Here is a 20,863-nt window from a genome sequence, read left to right on the forward strand (position 1 = left end):
AAAGTAATATTTTTTTCTCTGTTGTTTTATGCACTCTGTAACTTGAGCACAAGGGATGCACATAACGGGAAAGAGTTCCTTCAAGCATTCTCGAGCTTCTTGAAACTTGGGTTCTTGTCACTTCTTGGCTCTCTCTGCATGTTGCACCAATCAGCTAGCCACAGAGAGGCGGCTGTCACTTGCTACGTTTGTTATCACAGCCAAATTGTTTGTTTTTTCCTACCTTATCATTCCCTGCAGTTTTTAAGACTTGCCTTGTAATTTAATAGGAATCTGGAATCATGAAGTAATGCAATATATTCTAGGTCACACTGACCACAGGAATCAGAAGTGTTTCAACTACACCATACACAGATTATGCTAGAAGTTGTATAAATATATCACAGAATCACAGGGCTGGAAAGAACCTTAAAAGATTGTCTAGTCTGTTCCCTGGCTTCCAGACAAGCCAATCATTCCAAACAGATGAGAGCTAACCTCTCTTTTAGAAGAGGAGGAAGACTTTGTCTTTAACCCTTTCTGGATTTAAAAATGTATATACCATTAGTAAATTATTGTTATTTTTAAATCTAACATGCTTCTCTTGACAGTTACAACTCTATTTTACTTTCTCATGTTTGCTTCTCATAGGAAACAAAGTAGGTGCAAAGCCCCAGTTTAAACACCATATTTTGTCCTTTCTCTTCTAGGGCATTCCTGAACATCGCAGTGTCTCATACTGTGGTTACCTTCATCCTGTTCTCTCTGGGTTGTTTGTACCCTTCCAGCAGTGGGCACTAAAATCAAGCTGCAGTGTCTTATGAGACATCTGAGAAGTGGGCATAGTTTCCATGTATAGGAATATTTAAATATAATCTGATACACAGACCCAAAGACCTAGACTCCAAGGAAAACCAAATTTAATAACTGTAATAAAACTTCAATAACATAGGCTAATTATTTATAGTCACTTTCTTTCAGGCAGTGACAAGGGCATAACCAGCCTGATAGGATGAGCTTTTCGGTCAGCTAAGGAAATGAAAGAGAACCTAGTCCTATTCAAGTTATTCATAAAATGTGATGTCCTTAAATGTCACCAAGTGTAATTTTTCTTTCTTTCTTTTTTTTTTTAAGATTTTCTTTATTTATTTAATTGCCAGAGAGAGAGACAGCAAGAGAGGGAACACAAGCAAGGGGAGTGGGAGAGGGAGAAGCTGACTTCCTGCTGAACAGGGAGCCCGATGCGAGGCTCGATCCCAGGACCCTGGGATCATGACCCAAGCCGAAGGCAGTTGTTTAACCAACTGAGCCACCCAGGTGCCCCAACAAGTGTAATTTTTCTATTGAGAGCCTACTACACAACCTATAAGGGCTGATTTCAAAATATTTTTGTTGATTGGAAATGACTATTCAAACTTGATACTCAAAGAGCCTTTAATGGAAGTTGTCAAAGGAAGGGGCTTTTTGATCTCTATCCTGGAAGACACTGAACATTCTGGCTTTACAGTGAGTATGACTAGTTATGTTACTGTCTTAAAAGAGTCTTACTATCCCCCAAGATAAAAGAGAAAGACAGGCTATCATAAATTGATAATGAGATTCCTTCTGTTTGGGAGGTTTTGAATGCCTCAAAGGTGAGGATTATGTCAGAAAGAAGTGGACATGGGTAAAAATTTCCCTAACTATGGTTTCAATCTGATAGTAAACCCTGTGCCTTGTTTATTCCCCAAATTTCTATACTCATTGGGTGGTGTGGTGGTTAATTTTCTGTGTCAGCTTGAGTATCAAGGGGTACCTAGATTAAATAATATTTCTGGGTGTGTCTGTGGGTGTGTTTCCAGATGAGATTGGCATTTGAATCAGTGGACTTAGTAAAGCAGACCACCCTACCCAGTGTGGGTGGGCATTGTCCAATCCCTTGAAGTCCTGAATAGAAACATATGCAGAGGAAGAAGGAATTTTCCCCTTTTTTCCTGCCTCACTGATTAAGCTGGGATATCACATCTTACCTTCTCCTCCCCTTGCCTTGGGATTTACATCATTGACTGCCCTGGTTCTCACGCCTTCATATTTGGACTGACTGAATTACACCAGTGGCTTTCTTGGGTCTCCAGCTGGTCGATGGCAGACTGTGGGACTTACTGGCCTCCATTATTGCATGAGCCAACTCCTCATAGTAACTCCCTTTTTATCTATCTACTTTATCTATCTATCATCTATCTATTGATACAGGTATCTCCATCCTACTGGTTCTGTTGTCTGAAGAACTCTGACTTATGCTGGTGCATAAGATACTATCCATTCTAAGTATCTAAGGGGACAAAAGCATCTTGTTAAGACCAAGCTAACAAACCTGACCCTGTAAAATAACCGTGAGAGCCCTGAGCCTAACTTCTGTACATAAGCAAAGGACCTCAATGGAGACTGTTGACCCTGCTTTTGTAGACACTTACAGAGTAAAATCTGTCTTCACAGCTTCCTGGCAGAGCCCTCTGCCAGCATGTTCACTGGTATGGCTCGGCCACACTGAGGCAGAACTCTTCCTGGGAAATGGGGTAATTCAAGACCCCCTGAGCTCACCCCTAGCGAGAAGCTCATGCTCCTATCAACCAATCAGATTCCTGGCCCAGAGAGAACTTTCTCTTTATTATAACCACAAAGACTTAGGGCAATTGTGGAAAAAAAAGCAGAAAAAGAAATATTAAAATAGTTTTCTTATTTTCGTTGTCAGGATGTCAGCCTTATTTGTAGCTCAGTGGTGTAATTATTTAAGAATCATGCACTGTTGGGACGCCTGGGTGGCCCAGTCGTTAAGCGGCTGCCTTCGGCTCAGGTCATGATCCCAGGGTCCTGGGATCGAGTCCCACATCAGGCTCCTTGCTCAGTGAGGAGCCTGCTTCTCCCTCTCCCTCTGCTGCTCCCCCTGCTTGTGCTCTCTCTCTCTCTGACAAATAAATAAAAATCTTAAAAAAAAAAAAGATCATGCACTGTTAATTTTAGCTAAATAGACAATGATGAGTGCACCCCATCCTTCATCCATCTTAATAAACGTATCCCTTCAGGGAAACTCCCTGTCTAGACTTCCTTCAGAACCTTTAACTTAAATTTCCTTCCATACTCTGGCAAAAATACAGTATGACATTGCAACTCTGGGATTCATTTGTTAGGTGTTTGAGGGGTGTCTTGTAAGACACCCACTAATTACACTAATGAATTGACACAAAAGTACAATCTAACCATGGGCAAAGACAACTTACTTGTTCATTTTTAGTAAGCCTGGTTTTGTTGTGAATGTCTGACGTGACCAAATTGAATCCGTGCTTTTCCGACAAGATTCTCAGAAGCAAGACCACAGTGCGACTCCCACACTTGCCTACTCTGTTGTACACCACCTGGCTGGGGAAAGGTAGCACCTGGGAAAGAACGAGAGAGCAAATATGAGACTTTGGGTTAGAGTAACTGGGATTCTTCCCTCAACTTCAGAACAACAAATGTCTAATCAGTCTAAATGAGAAGCGTCCATGACAAGTCAATGGGAGAACAGAAGCAATGAACTCATGTTCTACTTTCATAATTTAACTTGAGAGAAATCCTGGACTCGTTCTCTCTCTCTCTCTGCACTTAAAACTGGTAAAATTTCAGGTCAACCATGAGACTAATTATGAAGCTGCTTTTGTTTCTTCTTAGGAACAAAATATATAAATATGTGCTTTGATGACAATCTGCTTTTGCAAGTTATATTATGCTTTATTAGAACTCAGTTTGTAGAGTGGTCATGGAAAAAATATAGTAACTAAAAATTGAGACATAAATAAAAACTCACAATAAAACTCACCCTTTTACAGTGTACAATTCAGTGGTTTTAATGTATTCACAAAGTTGTGCAACCATCACCTCTATCTAATTGCAGAACATTTTCATTACCCCTGAAAGAAACTTGATACCCATTAGCACTCACTTTTCATTTCCCTCACTACGTTGGTCCCATGAAACCACTTATCTACTTTCTGTCTCTATGGTTTTCGCCTATAGCATTCCGGACATCTCTTATAAATAATATCATATAATATGTGACCTTTTGTGTCTGGCTTCTTTCAGTTAGCATAATGTGTTCAAGATTCATCCATATTGTAGTATGAATCCGTACTTCACTACTTTATATGGCCAAATAATATCACATTGTATGGATATACCATATTTTGTTTATACATTCATGAGTTGATGGACATTTGGATTGTTTCCAATTTTTGGCTACTCTGAATAATGCTGCAATGAACATTTGTGTATAAGTTTTTGTGTGGACATATGTTTTTGAATCACCTTGTATATATCCTAGGAGTGGAAGTGCTGGATCATATGGTAATTCTGTTTAATTTTTTGAAGAACTGCCAAACTGTTTTCAATGCAGCTGCACCATTTTATATTTCCACCAGCAGTTCATAAGAGTTCCAATTTCTCCACATCCTTGCCAACACTTGTTATTGCCCGTTTTTTTTTTATAGCCATCCTAATGGATGTGAAGTGGTATCTCATTGTTTTGATTTGCATTTCCCTGATGACTAATGATGTTGAGCATATTTCATGTACTTATTGGACATTTGTATATTTTTTTTGGAGAAATGTCTGTTCAAATCTTTTGCCCATTTTAAAACTGGATTATTTGTCTCTTTATTATTGAGTTTTAAAAGTGCTATATTTATTTTGGATTTGTGAATATATGATCTGCAAATATTTTTTCCCATTCTACACATTTTCTTTTCATTTTCTTGACTGTGTCCTTTGAAGTACAAAAGTGTTTAATTTTGATGAAGTTTAATTTATCTAATTTTTCTTCAGGGTGTTATGTTTTTGGTATTACATCTAAGAAACCATTGCCTAACCCATGAATGTTTTCTCCTAAGAGTTTTATAGTTTTAGTGGAAACATTTAGGTCTGATTCATTTTGAGTTAATTTTGTGTATGATGTGAGCTAGTGATCTAACTTCATTCTTTTGCATGTGAATAACCATTTGTCCTAGCACCATTTATTGAAGACTATTCTTACTCCATTTAATTGTTTGGCACCCTGTTGAAAATCCACTAACCATAAATGTATGAGTTTATTTCTCTCAATTCTACCCTACTGAGCTATGTGTTTATTCTTATGCCAGTACCACAGAGTCTTGATTACTTGTGTTTTATTGTAAGTTTTGAAATTGAAAAGGGTGAATTTCTCCAAACTTTGTTCCTTTTCAAGATTGTTTTGGCTATTCTGGATCCCTTGCATCCCATATGAATTTTAGAACCAGCCTGTCAATTTCTGTAAAAAAAGGCAGTTGAAATTTGGATAGGGATTGTGCTGAAACTGTAGATCAATCTGGGGACTAGTGCTGGCTTAATAATGTTAAGTTTTCTAATCCATGAACATGGCATGTCTTTCCACTTATTTAGGTCTCATTTCATTTGTTTCATGATTTTTTGTAGTTTTCAGTATACAAGCCTCACGCCTTTTACTCTTTTTGATGCTATTTTAAATGGAATTGTTCTCTTAATTTCATTTTTGGATTGATTGTTCACTGATAGAAACAGTTTATTTTTGTATATTGATCCTGTGTTCTTCAGTTTTGCTGAACTCATTTATTAGCTCTTAATAGCTTTTTTTGTGTGGATTCTTTAGGAACTTCTATATACAAGATCATGTCATCTGCAGAGATAGTTTTACTTCTTCCTTCCCGATATGGATGCCCTTTCTTTCTTTTTCTTTTCTAATTGTCCAGTTTATAATGATTTTGATAGACTAAGAAGCCATTATGAAAAGCATCTGATTAAATATTTATATCCCCAATAAAGAAAATATTTCCATCTTGAATGCTTAGAGCTGAGTAACAATTGACAAAAGACCATCAAGAGTCCTTCATTCAGAACATACCCTATAACAGAAGGCCATAAAAAAGCCCAAAGCTATAGCACAATATAAACATAAATATACCCCTAACTTGCCTACTGTATGTAATATGAATTTTGCCTTTGTAATTACAGGTTTACTTATTTTTCTGAAATATTTTATATGCAAAGTAGCATTTCATAAGTTTGGAACTTAAAGGCTACTTGCCATTGGAGTCAAACCTAATATCTGTATCACTCACTTAGCAACTATATCATGTACCATTTTGATATAATTTTTCAGTATATATATATATTTTTTAATGAGCAATACGTTCGTTTTTTTTAGGACCAGTCAGTATCTTCTATTGTGTGTCCTCATACTGCCTAGAACATGCCATATACATATATATATAGGGCCTCAACAAACATTGATTGGTTGGCTGCAATGAGGGATTTAATGTGATGCTTAACAGTAATTAACACAATGATTCTGCTAAAATGTGAGACCAGGAGAATCTTCAAATACAGCTGATCTTTCTAACCGAAGGGTAATAAAAGACATAAAAAGGGTAAAAAGATAATCATTATAATAGGTCATTTTACTTCTGGTCTTATCAGTGAGTACCCAAAAAGTGTGATCACTGGCAACAGCTGCAGAAGTTCAGATATTCAGATAAATCATATATGGTCTTCCTTATGAGGTTATGATCCAGGGAGGTTGAAATATAATAGGATAGTAACAGTGTTTGTAAGTTGGTCTTTCCATAATAACCAGGCTGGGGGATAGACTATAATTGTGACAGAGCCACCAATATAAACACAAATTTTCATTTCTTTGAAGAAATAAACTGCTTCAGAATTGGGATGAATGCATTTCTCCTTGTCTTCTAACACAGCATAGTACAGCAAGGGAGAGTTGTTTGTTACAACTGAATTGCTGACCAAGAAGATGTGAGTTACCACATATGCAAGTGCTTTATTCCAAGAGTACAGGTGTAGCTTAGAAGATTTAAATGAAGAACTGAGGCACTTAGTTACAAACCTTCAGTGAAAACACTTAATGTCTCCTGAAATTCTTGAGTAATTAACACAATAGCAGGCTTTTCATCTATTTCCTTTTGCTAATAACTAAAGATATTATCTACCTTTCGGTGGTTGGTTAGTTCAAAAAAAAAAATGTTCATGGGGTGCCAATCAGTTAAGCATCTGCCTTCAGCTCAGGTCATGATCTCAGGATCCTGGGATCGAACCCCAAGTTGGGCTCCCTGCTCAGCGGGGAGTCTGCTTCTCCCTCTCCCTCTAACCCTCCCCCCTGCTCACGCTAGCTCTCTCTCTCAAATTAATAAATTCAAAAAAATCTTAAAAAAATGTTCATTCCAATTCTTTCATTAGTCTTGCGGGAGGCTACCAAATAACAGTATTAAGTATTTGTTATTTAAGAAGAACACTTTTGTCATGACGAGAAAAAAATGTTTTAACTATGTATGGTGACAGATTTAACTACACTTACTGCGGTGATCATTTTGCAATGTATACAGATATCAAATCATTATGCTGTATACCTGAAACTAATATGTCAATCAGACCTTGGTTTTTTAAAAAAAAGAACACTTACATAAAACCAAAAATCCTTGCATTATTCCCGCAACTGTATCTACAATAACATTTGAAAAGAAAAGAGAGCATAACATCCCCACTGTGACTATTTTGACCATTTCTTCAAACACCACTAGACAGCTACAGGGTATGAAAATCGAGCTAGAAAACGTGTTTTTGGATGAAGCTGGGATCAGTCTGGTGATTGTTAAAGACACAACATATACCATCACAAACATAAACCTTTCTCAAAGTTAGGATGGGGCTTTTAAATCATTTTCTAAAAGTACCTATGTAATTCTCTGGAAACTGGCAAACTTAGGCAGGCTAAATCAATGTGTTGGTGTTGGATAAGGTGTTAAAATTAGCAACAGCAACAAGTTGATTCATCTCCGCTTTGGTAGAGCTATACATCAGCTGCTGAAGGTCTGCTTTAAAAATCATTGTCGGTTTTTATTTGAAGTGTTCTTTCTGGAAAAGAGGGGGAAAAAGGAACTGATTTTTATGAAAGGCTGACCCTGACCCTGTCCTAGGCTCTGTGCCATGTAAAAGTTTTTAATCCTTGTTACCAATACTGATTTGAATAGGGTGTCTTCCTTCTAGCTGTGCATTTCTCTAGGAGGTTAAATTATCAAATAATTTAAGCATCATTAATTGCACCTAAGTGACTCCCCCATGGGCCCCCTTCTTCTCCATAGACGACAGACTCACAGAACAACAGAGTTTGAGGTCTAGAACAATTTAGAATAATCCACCCACTCCAATCCCCTCCCCATCCCAGCACTACTACTCTCTATCACCCTCACTCCCAGCCCAATTGTGTCTGGCTTGGCTAGAGTTTTCTCTTATGTTGTGTTTTCATCCTCTCTAGTACCCTGTGAGGGAGATATCGTGACTATTTTTAGGTGAACAAACCAAGGCTCAGAGAGATCATTTGGCATTTTCAAGGTCGAAAAGTGGCACATAACAACTAAAACCCAGCTCACAGCTCTCCGGACCCCTAAGACGATACTCTGATATATTATAACATCAAATGGTGAAAATAATTTTTAGTGTGATTTCTGTGAGAGAGACTATTTCCTCTTTTATGTCTTGAATGTGTCCAACTCCATTAAATGTTATTTTGTCAACAGTCAATGATCACAACCAGTAAAACTGGCCATTACTCATTCATTACCCAAGTCTCTGGAATGTTCAGGTGGAACAGATAGGAGTCAGGTAGGCTCTTTCTCCTTGAGAGGACACATTTTAGAAGCTAACGTAATCCCAGAACATCAAAGCAGCTAATGGGTGAAGGAGAGCAAAAAAAATGCAGTTTCCCCTTCACTCTTTCCCCCAGTCTACTGTAGGCAATCACAGAGCCTTGGATACTGTGAACTACTTCCACCAGGAAAGGGAAAACCAGGAAGCAATAAGTCATAGTAAAACATACATGAAATCCTAAATACACCTGATATGTCTATCAAGACAAGCAAATGCCTTCAAATGATAAGCTTAATGAATTTAAATGCCTCTTAAGGTCAACCTCAACATCCTCGTTCTTTTTTCAACAGATTTTTGACAACTGTCAGGAGAAAACTATATCCCAACTGTAATTGCATACAAATTTTGAACACTTACTCTTTCTTTGGATGCCCTATAAAGAAGTACACACTAAAAGTCGTCATCCTCCCCCACTCCCCAAATGATTCTTCATTCTTGGCAACTATGGTTATATGAATGTTATGTCTGTGGTTTCTATTTTATGGCCAATTTGTAAAAGTGAAGGGAGCTCCAAAATAGTTCACTCTATGAATTATATATTTTTATGCTGCCTGCCTTGTAAGTTCTGCAAATGCCACAAATCCCCAAGGGCTGACAGGCTTGTGTGGAACATGCCAAATAAACAGAAGTCTTTCCAAAATCCTGAGCACAACAGTAACTACCACCAGATGACATCCATAATTTCAACTGCTTGTCCCTGGTTTGCAGTGGGAAGGGGGATAAAGAAGACTTTCTAGGTAAAAAGCAAGCTTGGTCTGGACCAAGACTTTTACCGCCTATGATTACAGGACTCTCTGGGGAGTGGTCTTTTTGGAAGAATTAACATCAATCCTGCTTTTTAAGTCTTTGCAAAATGACATTTAATATGGTATGTTATAAGCTGTGATTCCCAAATGGCTGTATATTTGAATTACCTGTGGAACTTTAAAACTACAGATTTCTGGGCCCCACTCTAAGACTAACTGAAACAGTCTGGGATGAGGGTCAGAAATCCGGCTCTAAAATGCTCCCAGGAGCCTCTGCTACCACTAAGGGGCCAAGGTGAGGGAGAGGGTTGCCTGCGTGAATGCTGGAGGGGAGTTGCGTGAAAGCATGTCCTGTCTTCCTTGGGTCTCCCTGGAGTGCCGATGGCCTCCAACCCAGAGTTAAAAGTCATGATTAGGGGCGCCTGGGTGGCTTGGGTGGGTGATTGCCTTCGGCTCAGGTCATGATCCTGGAGTCCTGGGATCGAGTCCCGCATCGGGGGGGGGTCCCTGCTCAGCGGGGTGTCTGCTTCTCCCTCTGACCCTCCCCCCTCTTGTGCTCTATCTCATTCTCTCTCTCAAATAAATAAATAAAGTCTTTTAAAAAAAAAAGTCATGATTGGCCTGACAAATACTCTCCCACTACAGTAATGCCTACTCACCGGGATGGTTAGAGAGCAGGTGTGCTGGTTAACTGAATGCGTAGGTTAACTGAAATGTATACTAAATATCTTCAAAGCATTCAACCTAACTTGGTACTAATATTATGTTGAAGACGGAATGGTTTTCTTTGAGGAACAAAACTTCACCTTATGATCTTACAGCCCCTCTCTCCCATGGTTACTCATACCAATGTGGGGACACTCAGGGACACTGCTGCTCTTCACTGTCCTTAGGATTTTGAGCAGCAGTTCAAAGCCATTTGGTGAGTCCTCATTTTAAAGTTTCCTAGGACACTGTGGTGCTAGGAGTCAGCGATGTCACACCTTCCTCATCCATAAAAGTGGAGGGTTGGGTTGGAAGCCAATAAATGATCCTCTCTTCTTAAACTGCTATTCACTTTAACCTAGATTGCTATTAAGATATAACCTGGAAATGCCTTAAAAATTAAAACTAGATTTTAATACTTTTCCTTGTCAAATATATTCATAAAAGAAATAGGGGGAAAAATTTCTAGTAATTTGTGCTGATAACCCTGATTCCAGCTTCAGGGTGTACGCAGTTCTCTTTTGGAAGCTTTGACATTTCTGTCCATGTCCCACTCTTGTTTGGGCTGGCCATGTAATAAATCTTCTTTTATGTTCTTCTTATGCTTCTCTTCCTTTCCACAGTTTTAATCACTTCCAGCTCTCCGTTTATTTTAAGACCATCAACATCACAGCCTACACAGGGCTTCAACCTTCCAGCCGTGCTTTCCAGAACTTGGTAGCCCTTGTCGCTAACTTCTGCCCATCAAGCCACGCTAGGTCCCCTGACAAATGCATTTCCATTTGATAAGCACCATCAACTCTCCAGACCCCTGGGCTAATTTCCTCCATTCTAGAGGGGGAAACACATAGGACTCATTTAAGAACTTGGGGTACCTGGGTGGCACAGTTGGTTAAGCATCAACTCTTGATTTCAGCTCAGGTTATGATCTTAGGGTCCTGGGATGGAGCCCCATGGTGGGCTCCCTGCTCAGCAGGGAGTCTGCCTGAGGATCTTCTCTCCCTCTACCCTTCCCCCCCCACTCTCTCAAATAAATAAATAAATAAATAAATAAATCTTAAAAATAAAAACCTTCTATGTTCCCTCATTGCCAAACCTCTTGAATAGAAAGTTCTATCCACAACTCTCAAATGGCGTCCCTGGGTCTTCTAATTAATTCATAACCTATCTTCTCCCAGAAGCCTTGCCAAATATGAACCTTATGCTTTCTCCTTTTCCCCTGTTCCCCCTTGAAACAGTCTCATGTCTGATGCTATCTACAGAAAGACAAATAGCTACAAATGCAGTACAAGCCCATCTGTTTTATTTCTGTAATAGATTGGATATTTCATGTGCAGAGTGGGAAATTAATAAATATGTGTCTATTAATTAGATATACTGTTTGGATAAAAATCTATTAAATGTTGTAATAGAACCAATGCTGTCATATTTGTCATTATTAAGGATGCTCTTTTGGCTTTTCTGTTTCCTAAAACTATAAGGTAAATCTATCAACTTTTCTCAACACTCATATTTTGAAACACTCTTATGCTATATTACATAAGACAAAGTTTGGTGATTTACAGAAAGTTCCCTGGATTGAAAGTCAAAAGTCAAAAACTTTGACTTTCCCCTTGGCCAAACTAGTTGAGTGACTTTGAGCAAGTGACCTTGAACAACTTCTCTGGAGCAACGTTTCCACAAGTATAAATTGGGGATATTGAATCGAATGATTTCAAGGCTCCTCCCTATTCACGTCCCACGATGTGGAGGCAGGACAGCACAATACTTACAGACATTCAGGGGGTTATCTGAATGGCATCTTGCACTTCTAAATATTCATTCCATTCTAGTCTATCTAATGTCCTTATCTCCATTATAGGCATCATTATGGTATTTCCAGGAATGTAATACCCTTTATACTATAACAGAATCCTCATACAAAGGAGCAATTTTCACAAGGAGCCAGAATCAATTTTTGGATGTGAAGATTAAACCATCATGGCTGGAACTTTGAAGTATTCTTCAGAAAAAAATGATTTCTAGTTTGATTAAAAACTCAAATTTTAGATGACCTTGGGTGAACGCTATCAATGCCATGGACAAGAAGATGAATACTTTCAAATTTCAAGTTGACAAATGAAAAAAAAAAACGTATTAAGAAAAGGCAGATTCACTTTTAATTCTGCAACATTCTTGATGCTTCTTTGTCTGGTCAGTATACAAATCACAGGCAAGAAGCAGCCCATATCTGGGTATCTCATTACTACAGGATGTTAAGAGTTTCTAAAGTTCAAACCTCAGTGTGGTCTATAGAAAACTGAGTCCGTGGAATACTCATATGTTTGACAGAAAAGAGGAATGATGTCCACATGCCACATATATGAATTGTGAGCAGAATGTGGAGGATGCGTAAGTTTTAGAGGCTAAACCATCCTGAAAGTAATCTTTCAAAGTGCGACTTAGTTTTGCTTCTACATGCATACAGAAGTCCTACTGTACGTGTGCTCAGAACCTCTGCCCACTCTTTTAAGAGCCCTTTAAACCCTCTCTATGGCTTTTATAATCAAAATCAAATGGAGAAACCCAATATGGGTTTGGCACTTCAACTTAACCCTCCTCGTCCTGTGTATATGCCTTGTAGGTTTTGTTGAGCTCAAAGACACTATAAGTAATATTGCTGTAGTAAATCTGAGCCAACTCCAGCCATTTCCAGCACTTTCTTATATGCTATGTATTCTGTGATCTACAAGTTCCTTATTAAAATTCAGAAAGAGAGCCGCAGATTTACCAGAAAGAACAAAGAAGGACTTGGTCCTCAAATTAGTTCTAGATCTAGAGTTGTTCCATTTTTAGTATTAATCAATTCAATTGACTTTTAGATTAAGTTTTGGACCAGGATATGGAATTACGCAGATGCCTTTGGGTAGATAATCTTTCCACCAGACCCACATACTCAGTTTTTAACTCTTCATTCAGATCTAGAACACATTTTGTCTTTATCACATTCCTCTCCAAATAAAACATGCATAGACATTTTAGTTTATACAGACTTTTTTTTTTTTTAAAGATTTTATTTATTTATTTGAGCCAGAGAGAATGAGAGATAGAGAGAGAGAGCACATGAGAGGGGGGAGGGTCAGAGGGAGAAGCAGACTCCCTGCCGAGCAGGGAGCCCGATGCGGGACTCGATCCAGGGACTCCAGGATCATGACCTGAGCCGAAGGCAGTCGCTTAACCAACTGAGCCACCCAGGCGCCCAGTTTATACAGACTTTTAAGATTTAAGAGTCTGCTCTAAAGTTAAGTTTTATTTGTTTTTTAAAAAAGATTTTATTTATTTATTTGTCAGAGAAAGAGAGTGCACACACAAGCAGGGGGAGTGGCAGGCAGAGGGAGAAGCAGGCTCCCTGCTGAGCAAGGAGCCCGATGTGAGACTCCATCCCAGGACCTCAGGATCACGACCTGGGATGAAGGCAGATGCTTAACCGACTGAGCCACCCAGGTGTCCTACTTTATTTCTTTATATGTGTTCTTTTTGTCCTATTTTTTAAAATAAGAATTTATACTCTAAGCCCAATCTAAAAACTAATTTGTTATAATGCAATACAGAAGTGTTGATTATTGATTGTAAGTTTCATAATTTATAGCAAGTATTGCTGGCATGGGCCAACCAGTCAATTTAGAATGGTCCCTCTGGATGCTGGGGGTAGGGGGAGAAGAGTTAATTATTCTCATTATGAATGTCACAAGAGAAAACTGTCCTCACTGTAAATAGTATAAAGGCTGGGAGAACAGCCATTCTTGGCTGTCAATTACCAACCCCCCATCAAAGCACTGTGTAAAGGTTTTAAAAACCAAAGGCTTAGATTCACTGTTCAGTGTGAATCACATCATTATTTTCCATTTAAAATGCCTGGATCAAATTTTAGTTTGAGTGTGAATTTGTAGCAAGAAACTTATTCTTGGATTCAAATGATCATTGTTTAAATTCCTTGGCTGAGTTGAAGGTTTTTATAACATAGCCTACAATTTAAAAGAGTGTGGCATATTGGTACAGTAACGGCCCCAGATTAGTCCCACCTCCCTCTATCCATGCAAAGTGTAACATGTTACGTTCTTTCCACGTGGACCTCCAGCCTGGCCACACAATTTGCTTTGGTCAATGAGACGTTAGGAAGCACAATGCAGGCAGAGGCTTAAAAAGAGCTTGCACACTGGGTCTGGACCCTGCTTACTTCTGGGAGCCTTTCCTCTACAATATCAACTTAGGCTAGCCTTCAGGAGCATGAGAGACCCTGTGGAATACTGAAAATTCTGTGACTGAATTCAACAGATAATTCCTGAGCTCTTTACTGAGTGCCCGTCATTTGGTTAGCGGCAAGAAATGAACTGATTATTGTAATGATTTGATTGTCTCCGACTAGACTCTAAATTCCATGACTGTAGAGGCACATCTGCTTTTCCTTACTACTGCATCTTCAGTACCCAGCTCACTAAATAGCTATAAAATGAATGAATACAACAAAGGCTACGACAAGTACCCTATCCCGTATGAACTCACAATCTAACAAGGGAACCAAACACCTGCCTGCTGGGTCTCAGACCCTGTGGAAGTGCCTCACTAGAAATATGAATACAGTAGTAGAAGAGGAAGAAGGGGTGATGAACTTGGCCTAGCAGGCTCAGGGGAAGTTTCACAGAGAACATATTTGAGCCGGGCCTTGGTATCTCCAGAAACTGGGTAGCCTCAAATCAGCCATTCTCCTTTTGCCAAAGTACACCTACCTGATTCTTGTTGGTTGGAATTAATAAGGAACTTTCTAGCCCTCCATGCTTGACTTGGCTACCTAGAGTTGGCCTCTTAGCATTTATCATATTCCTGAGTGTGTGTGTGTTGCATGTGTGCAATGCACGGAAAATACACCATGCTAAGTTCATCAGCTCTCTGGGCTAGTGTTGCCTCATGCCCACCAGGCGTAGAGAGACAGGGCAGGAAGACTGATGACCTGCAGCTCTCAGAACAACTAGCTTAAACGTGGCTAAGGACTTTCCAGGTTTGCTTCATATAATATCTCCATACATCAGTGAGGGTGCTCTTGTTTGCAGGTAAGAGAAAACGCAATCCAATTCAAACAATAAGGAAAACATAGTCTCCCACAAATAAATAAATAAAAGAAAATATATTCTCTTTCAAAATAGAAGTTGTTAGGTATGGAGATCTTGGACTCATTCCATATTTTTGTTCCATCCTGCTCTGCCATTGTTGTATGTCATTATTGTGCTCAGACTAGCATTCCTCATGTTTCATGATGGCTGCTGCAATTCCAGCCATTACATGCAGAATGGCACAGTCCAGGGGCAGAAGAGGCTATCTTTCTTGGATGTTTCCTTTAAGATCTGAAAATATTACCTAAAAGGTCATGAGAAAATTTCCTCTCACTTTTCATTGGTTAGGACCGAGCCAGCAGCCCTCTCTCAATGAACCATTAGCAAACAAAATGAGACTACCATTATCGGCTTAAATCACTTAGCAGTTACCCTTGAGCTGAGGATGGGATTACCTTTCCCACTGGGTACAATTTAAGCAGATTAACAGATTTCTGCTAAAGAGGAGGGACTGTGGGGAAATGGATGTGGGGTAAGCAAGCGATAGGGTCTGCTATGGCAAAGTACTCAAAGACCTATTGTTCTTGATTCTTCAAAAATCCATTCTTGAAAACCCCATTCCTCAGCTACAGAAGAGGGAGTAAGAATGGTAGACACAGAGAACATTGCTAAATAACAAGGATCTACTTGCTGATTATGTCCCATATTTACCTCCACAGCTCCTCCAACCCCTTGGCACAGATTTGCTGATAGCTGGAGAAGGAGACAGATCAAATACATTCTCCTTCTACATAAAACGACATCACCCTGCACACACTGAAATGAGATGAAGAATTAGCAACAAGGTGAACTTGAGCTGTAAGATTAACTCCACAAAAGAATCTGGAATTCATAAGGTATTTTTAGCTGGAGATGGTAATAAGACATTTAAATTGCTCTCAGATGAAGAAGTGTCATACTGCCTACATGTTGGAGGCTTTTCACAAGTACATCTTTTTCCTAAATGGATTAATTTTGAATAAATGTGGCATGTAGGGGCGCCTGGGTGGCTCAGTCCATTGGGCGTCTGCCTTTGGCTCAGGTCATGATCTCAGGGTCCTAGGATCCAGCCTGTCGGGCTTCCTGCACAGTGGGGAGCCTGCTTGTCCCTCTGCCCATCCCCCCTGTCATGCATCCCTCGTGCTCTCTCTCAAATAAATTTTTAAAAATATTTTTTAAAAAAGTGTGGTATTAATATAGACCCAATCCACCAGCATATAGAGGAGTATGTAGGCTGGTTTTTATTTGTTTTCATTAGTGACTTCGTGCTGGGTAAACAGACTTTTCAGAAATTCCCACCAAGATAGATGAAGTATCCCATTTCCTATAGGGAACTATGATCACATTCAGGCTATCACACACTGCTAAATGAAAGAGATCACTATTTCCAAAAATATTTTCAAAAAACTGACATGAATATTTCCATCAGGATTTTACTATAATAAAGAGAAACAGTAATGGAAAGAGGGACAAAGGAAGGCCATTTCCAGAGCAACAACTGTCTTTATAGTTAGAGAGCCTCCACTGGACGTAAAACTTCTGATTTTCCCCATAATTGTCAAGGAGTTGGACTCGAATGAGGAATGAAAAAATCCTTGTTGGCAGAGTTCATGGGGAGATAGATACATGTGGTAAAATAAAGAAACCTGAAGTTTGAAATGAGAGGAAGGGCCACAGGGTTTAAGCATCCACTGCTGATTCTCAGACTGGAGCTATTCTGGAGCACTGGGGGAAAATCCAGTCCTTGCCAACAGGGTGACCATTCTCCTGGGCCGAGTGTCAGGTTAGGCCGGATGATCAACCTACACCACTGCAGTCCAGGGGTTCATCACCCACCCAAACCCCCACTCCAGGCTCCCACCAGGGACTACATCCTTGAACAGAAAGTCACTGAAGGACATAATGATACATAGGACGATTGTTGGAAGAACACAGAATCCACCCATTTCTCTGTAGACGCTGGATTTTTAGTTTTGGGCTGAGTTGGGCTATCACAAAGCTGTCCACTGGAGCAAAATTTCTTGGCCTCATCAAGAGCTGCCTTGCCCGAGTGACATGTTCATGCCCTTGGTGGTCATCAAGAGATACCATAAGATACAGCATCACACAATCCAGTTCCGTGTTTGTGATGAGGAAGTAATTGACCACTCTGTCTCCTAACTTCCTATGTTTTTTTCTCATCGCAGGGCTCTTATCTGTTGGTACCTTACATGTAATTATCTCAATTTGTAAAACAACCCAATCCTGTGAATACTGATATTCCTATATAAAAGACGAGAGACTGAGAATTAGGCAAATTAAATAATTTGTCCAAGGTCAATTGGAGAGCTGGTATTCAAGCCCAAACGCATGTTCTTTAATCCACTACACTACCTGGAAAACTAGTATATTTCTGCTTTATGGAAAATGAGGAGTGTGTAACTGTTTATGGCCCAATTTTTCTCTTGGCTACCAGGAAATTCAGGGTAAAAGCTGTTCAAGTACAGCAATTTTTTTGGAACTTAGGGTTTCTGTATATTACAGCTTCTATTTGAATTTATGTTTATCATGGTTCTGATATGTCTTCATTTACATTTTACCATTTTATTTTACCTTTTCTATAAATGGCTCCAAATCATTTGCTCATTTGAAGAATGAGCAAAGTATTAAATAAATCCACCAACAAACAAATAAAATGTATTCCCATTATTACGTGGCCTGTTAAAATATCAGCTTAAAATTTATCTTTTTTTTTTTTTTTTTTTTGCCTATGGCATATCCACAATCTCATGGTAGACCAGCTGCAAGCTTGACTCAGTTTCGAGTCGTTATTATAATAAACAACACTTGTAATCTTTTCTCCTTCATCTGGTAGTAGTATCTCCATTTCCCTTTAGAGAATCACCCCCTTCCCTGCTCTGTCCTTGAGATTTTGGAGGGCTGCCCTCACAACCCTGTCTCTTGGGAGGATATCTGAACTGAGCACAGCCAACCAGCACATTCCTTCCACTGGACATGACGACTGGCTAACAGATGGGCATCTGAACTTCGGTGCCCACTGAGACTCCATCTCAGGAATTTGTAGGCTTATTGAAAGTCAAGTCCTTTTTTCTACTATAATTAGTGAGTGAGATGCTTGCCTGGGTCTGAAGGCAACCATTTAACCACCAAAAGAGAGGACCTACCTAAGAGTTAGGCTGCCCAAGAACTAGAAGGTAAGAATAGACCAGAGCTGATGGGACAGATGGAGTCCCTGGATCCAGCCATACCCGACTGAAAGGCTTTAGTTATACGGGTAAATACATTATCCCTCCCCTAAAGATAGCCCACCTGTGTGTATGTATACACACACACACACACACACACACACGAAGACACACACACTTCTGTATTTGTTTAAGCAGTCTCATTTGGGCTTTTATCATTCACAACAAGGAGACCTAATATTTTGAGAAGTGAAAGTCTGTGTTAAAGCCAACTTCTTCCACAAAGCCTTGTCTAATGCTTCTCGGCCGCACTGATGCTCATCCTCTCTGACTTTCAACCTAGTAACTCATTCCTTAGTTAGGCACATGATGATTTATATCATTCTTTCATTGGTCTTGGGACAATGATGCCAACCTGAAGTATGCACTAGCCTGTAAGGCTTTGGGAAGGCTAAGACCTCAAAAGTTCTGCTATGATTTTCCCCCTCCCTCCCTGCCTCTGTCCCTTCTTCCCTCTTGCCCTCCCTCCCTCCCCTCCCTCTCCTTCTCTGTTTCCTTTTTGTCACAGTACATGGTTTTTAGCCTAGTACATACCAGGGATGCAATAACGATTGATTGATTAACCAGTTATTATTGTGTTCCACGTTAAATATGGATATTTTGTTTGGAAGGTGAACATATGCCATTTTTGTATTGTTGGCTGCTTTCTTTTATCTCCATGGTCTTCTCATATTTAATATGGAAAACCAGCATTTTTCAAACCTATTACCAACTACATAAAATATTTTGAAATGATCACCATCTCTGGCAGATTCTGCTTGTTGCCTACCCAATATCTATTCTTCCTCGCATCCTAATGGAATCACGGTTTCACTCTCGATAAAAATATACCCAACTGAAAATATTCACCCTCTTAGACTCATCTGAAGCCGGAGGTGACTGAGTGATCAAACTCTGGCCATTCATTTAACAAATAAATGAGCTATAAACGGACATTGCTGAAATGGTCTTTTAAGAAATCTTCTAACAATGGGCAGATTCATCTGGCATCCTCTCTCAAACCTTTGCATTCAATTCCTTTCTCCCTCCTGGAACACAGGCACAATGCCTAGAGGTGCAGCACGCATTTTGTGACCATGAGGAAACAAACATCAGGATCATTGTACAAGCTAAACTCTACATGCTCATCAGGACAGTGGAAAAAGAGAAGAGATAGGTCCCTGATGGCATCACCGTGCCACTCTACCAGCCCTGGGCTACTTGTCGCACGAAATAAGTAAGCCTTCTCACCTGTTTAGGCCAGTGTAGTTGCTTTCCACCAAACGCGTTTCTAACTGAGGTAGACCCTTCCTCTTTTAGTTTCTGATAATTTTATTAATTTTTTTAAATGGGCACAAGTATTATTATCCTCTGAGCAAATTAAGAGCACTCATGGCGAAAAGCGCTCCAGTCTCAAACCATTCCTTCTGGACCTGCCGTGTATGACACCACATAGCAGCACCATTAGCTTAAAAATTCTATGTCTATGATCAAAATATGTCACTGCGAGGCTTCGTGCTTTCTCTCTTCAAGCACTTTAACTTTAAAATTCCTTCATTTGACAAGGTGCTCTCTTTTCTTCGGTAGCTTATAAAATATTTACGGTTGGAAGTCAAAGGTAGCTGGATAAGGAGATGCGTCTGTTATAAACACCATCTGCACTAGCAGCCTGTCAAATGTAACTCACTGCAGTGGCTTTAATCTGCTTAGTTATGGTAAAGCCTTCCTGCAGTAGATGCATCAGGTTGCCTTAAAACAACACAAAACACAATGAATCATGGAACACTACATCAAAAACTAATGATGTAATGTATGGTGATTAATATAACAATAAAAAATTAAAAAAAAAAACCCACACAAAACACACTAATTTGCTCAGAAATGTAGCTAAAGAGTCCTCCAGCCCCTATGCCCCCCACCCCCACTAGCTTCAGAGTAGAAGTGTTACATCTGTACTTTGCATACTTTGCACCTGGAAAATTATGTAGTCAATAAACAACTCTTGACCTAATTCTGTGAGTTGCTCCCTTTAAGGCCAAGCTATGTTCTCCAATCCGTCCTGGGGAGTGATCTCATCCAGAGGGTCACTTGCATCCAAGGGTGGAAATGCAATTTTATTTTTCAGCAATGTATAAACAATCCCTTTGAAGCTTCAGAGGAGTAATACTTGGTAAGCTTTTACTTAAATTGTTTAGAATTGTGACTTGGAAATCTTTCCTTACTCTTTCTGCTGGTCAATATGCTTGCAAACAACCTACACGTTGGAAACCTTCGGAGAAAACCTGCCAAAAACTGCAATGTTTTCCTTCCTTCTTCCTTCCTTCCTTCCTTCCTTCCTTCCTTCCTTCCTTCCTTCCTT

The 20,863-nt window shown here is 39.5% G+C and overlaps 1 protein-coding gene across 1 annotated transcript in view; it reads right to left on the reverse strand.

The window, feature by feature from the left end:
* The window catches only part of UST (uronyl 2-sulfotransferase), a 304,057-nt gene that overhangs the window by 122,018 nt on the left and 161,176 nt on the right, over positions 1-20,863 (reverse strand). Inside the window, exon 5 of the mRNA XM_021693251.1 lies at positions 3,237-3,392. Coding sequence (XP_021548926.1) covers positions 3,237-3,392 — 156 coding nt within the window. The remainder of the gene's footprint in view (positions 1-3,236; positions 3,393-20,863) is intronic.

Source organism: Neomonachus schauinslandi, chromosome 8 (genome assembly GCF_002201575.2).
Source record: "Neomonachus schauinslandi chromosome 8, ASM220157v2, whole genome shotgun sequence".
Taxonomy (NCBI): domain Eukaryota; kingdom Metazoa; phylum Chordata; class Mammalia; order Carnivora; family Phocidae; genus Neomonachus; species Neomonachus schauinslandi.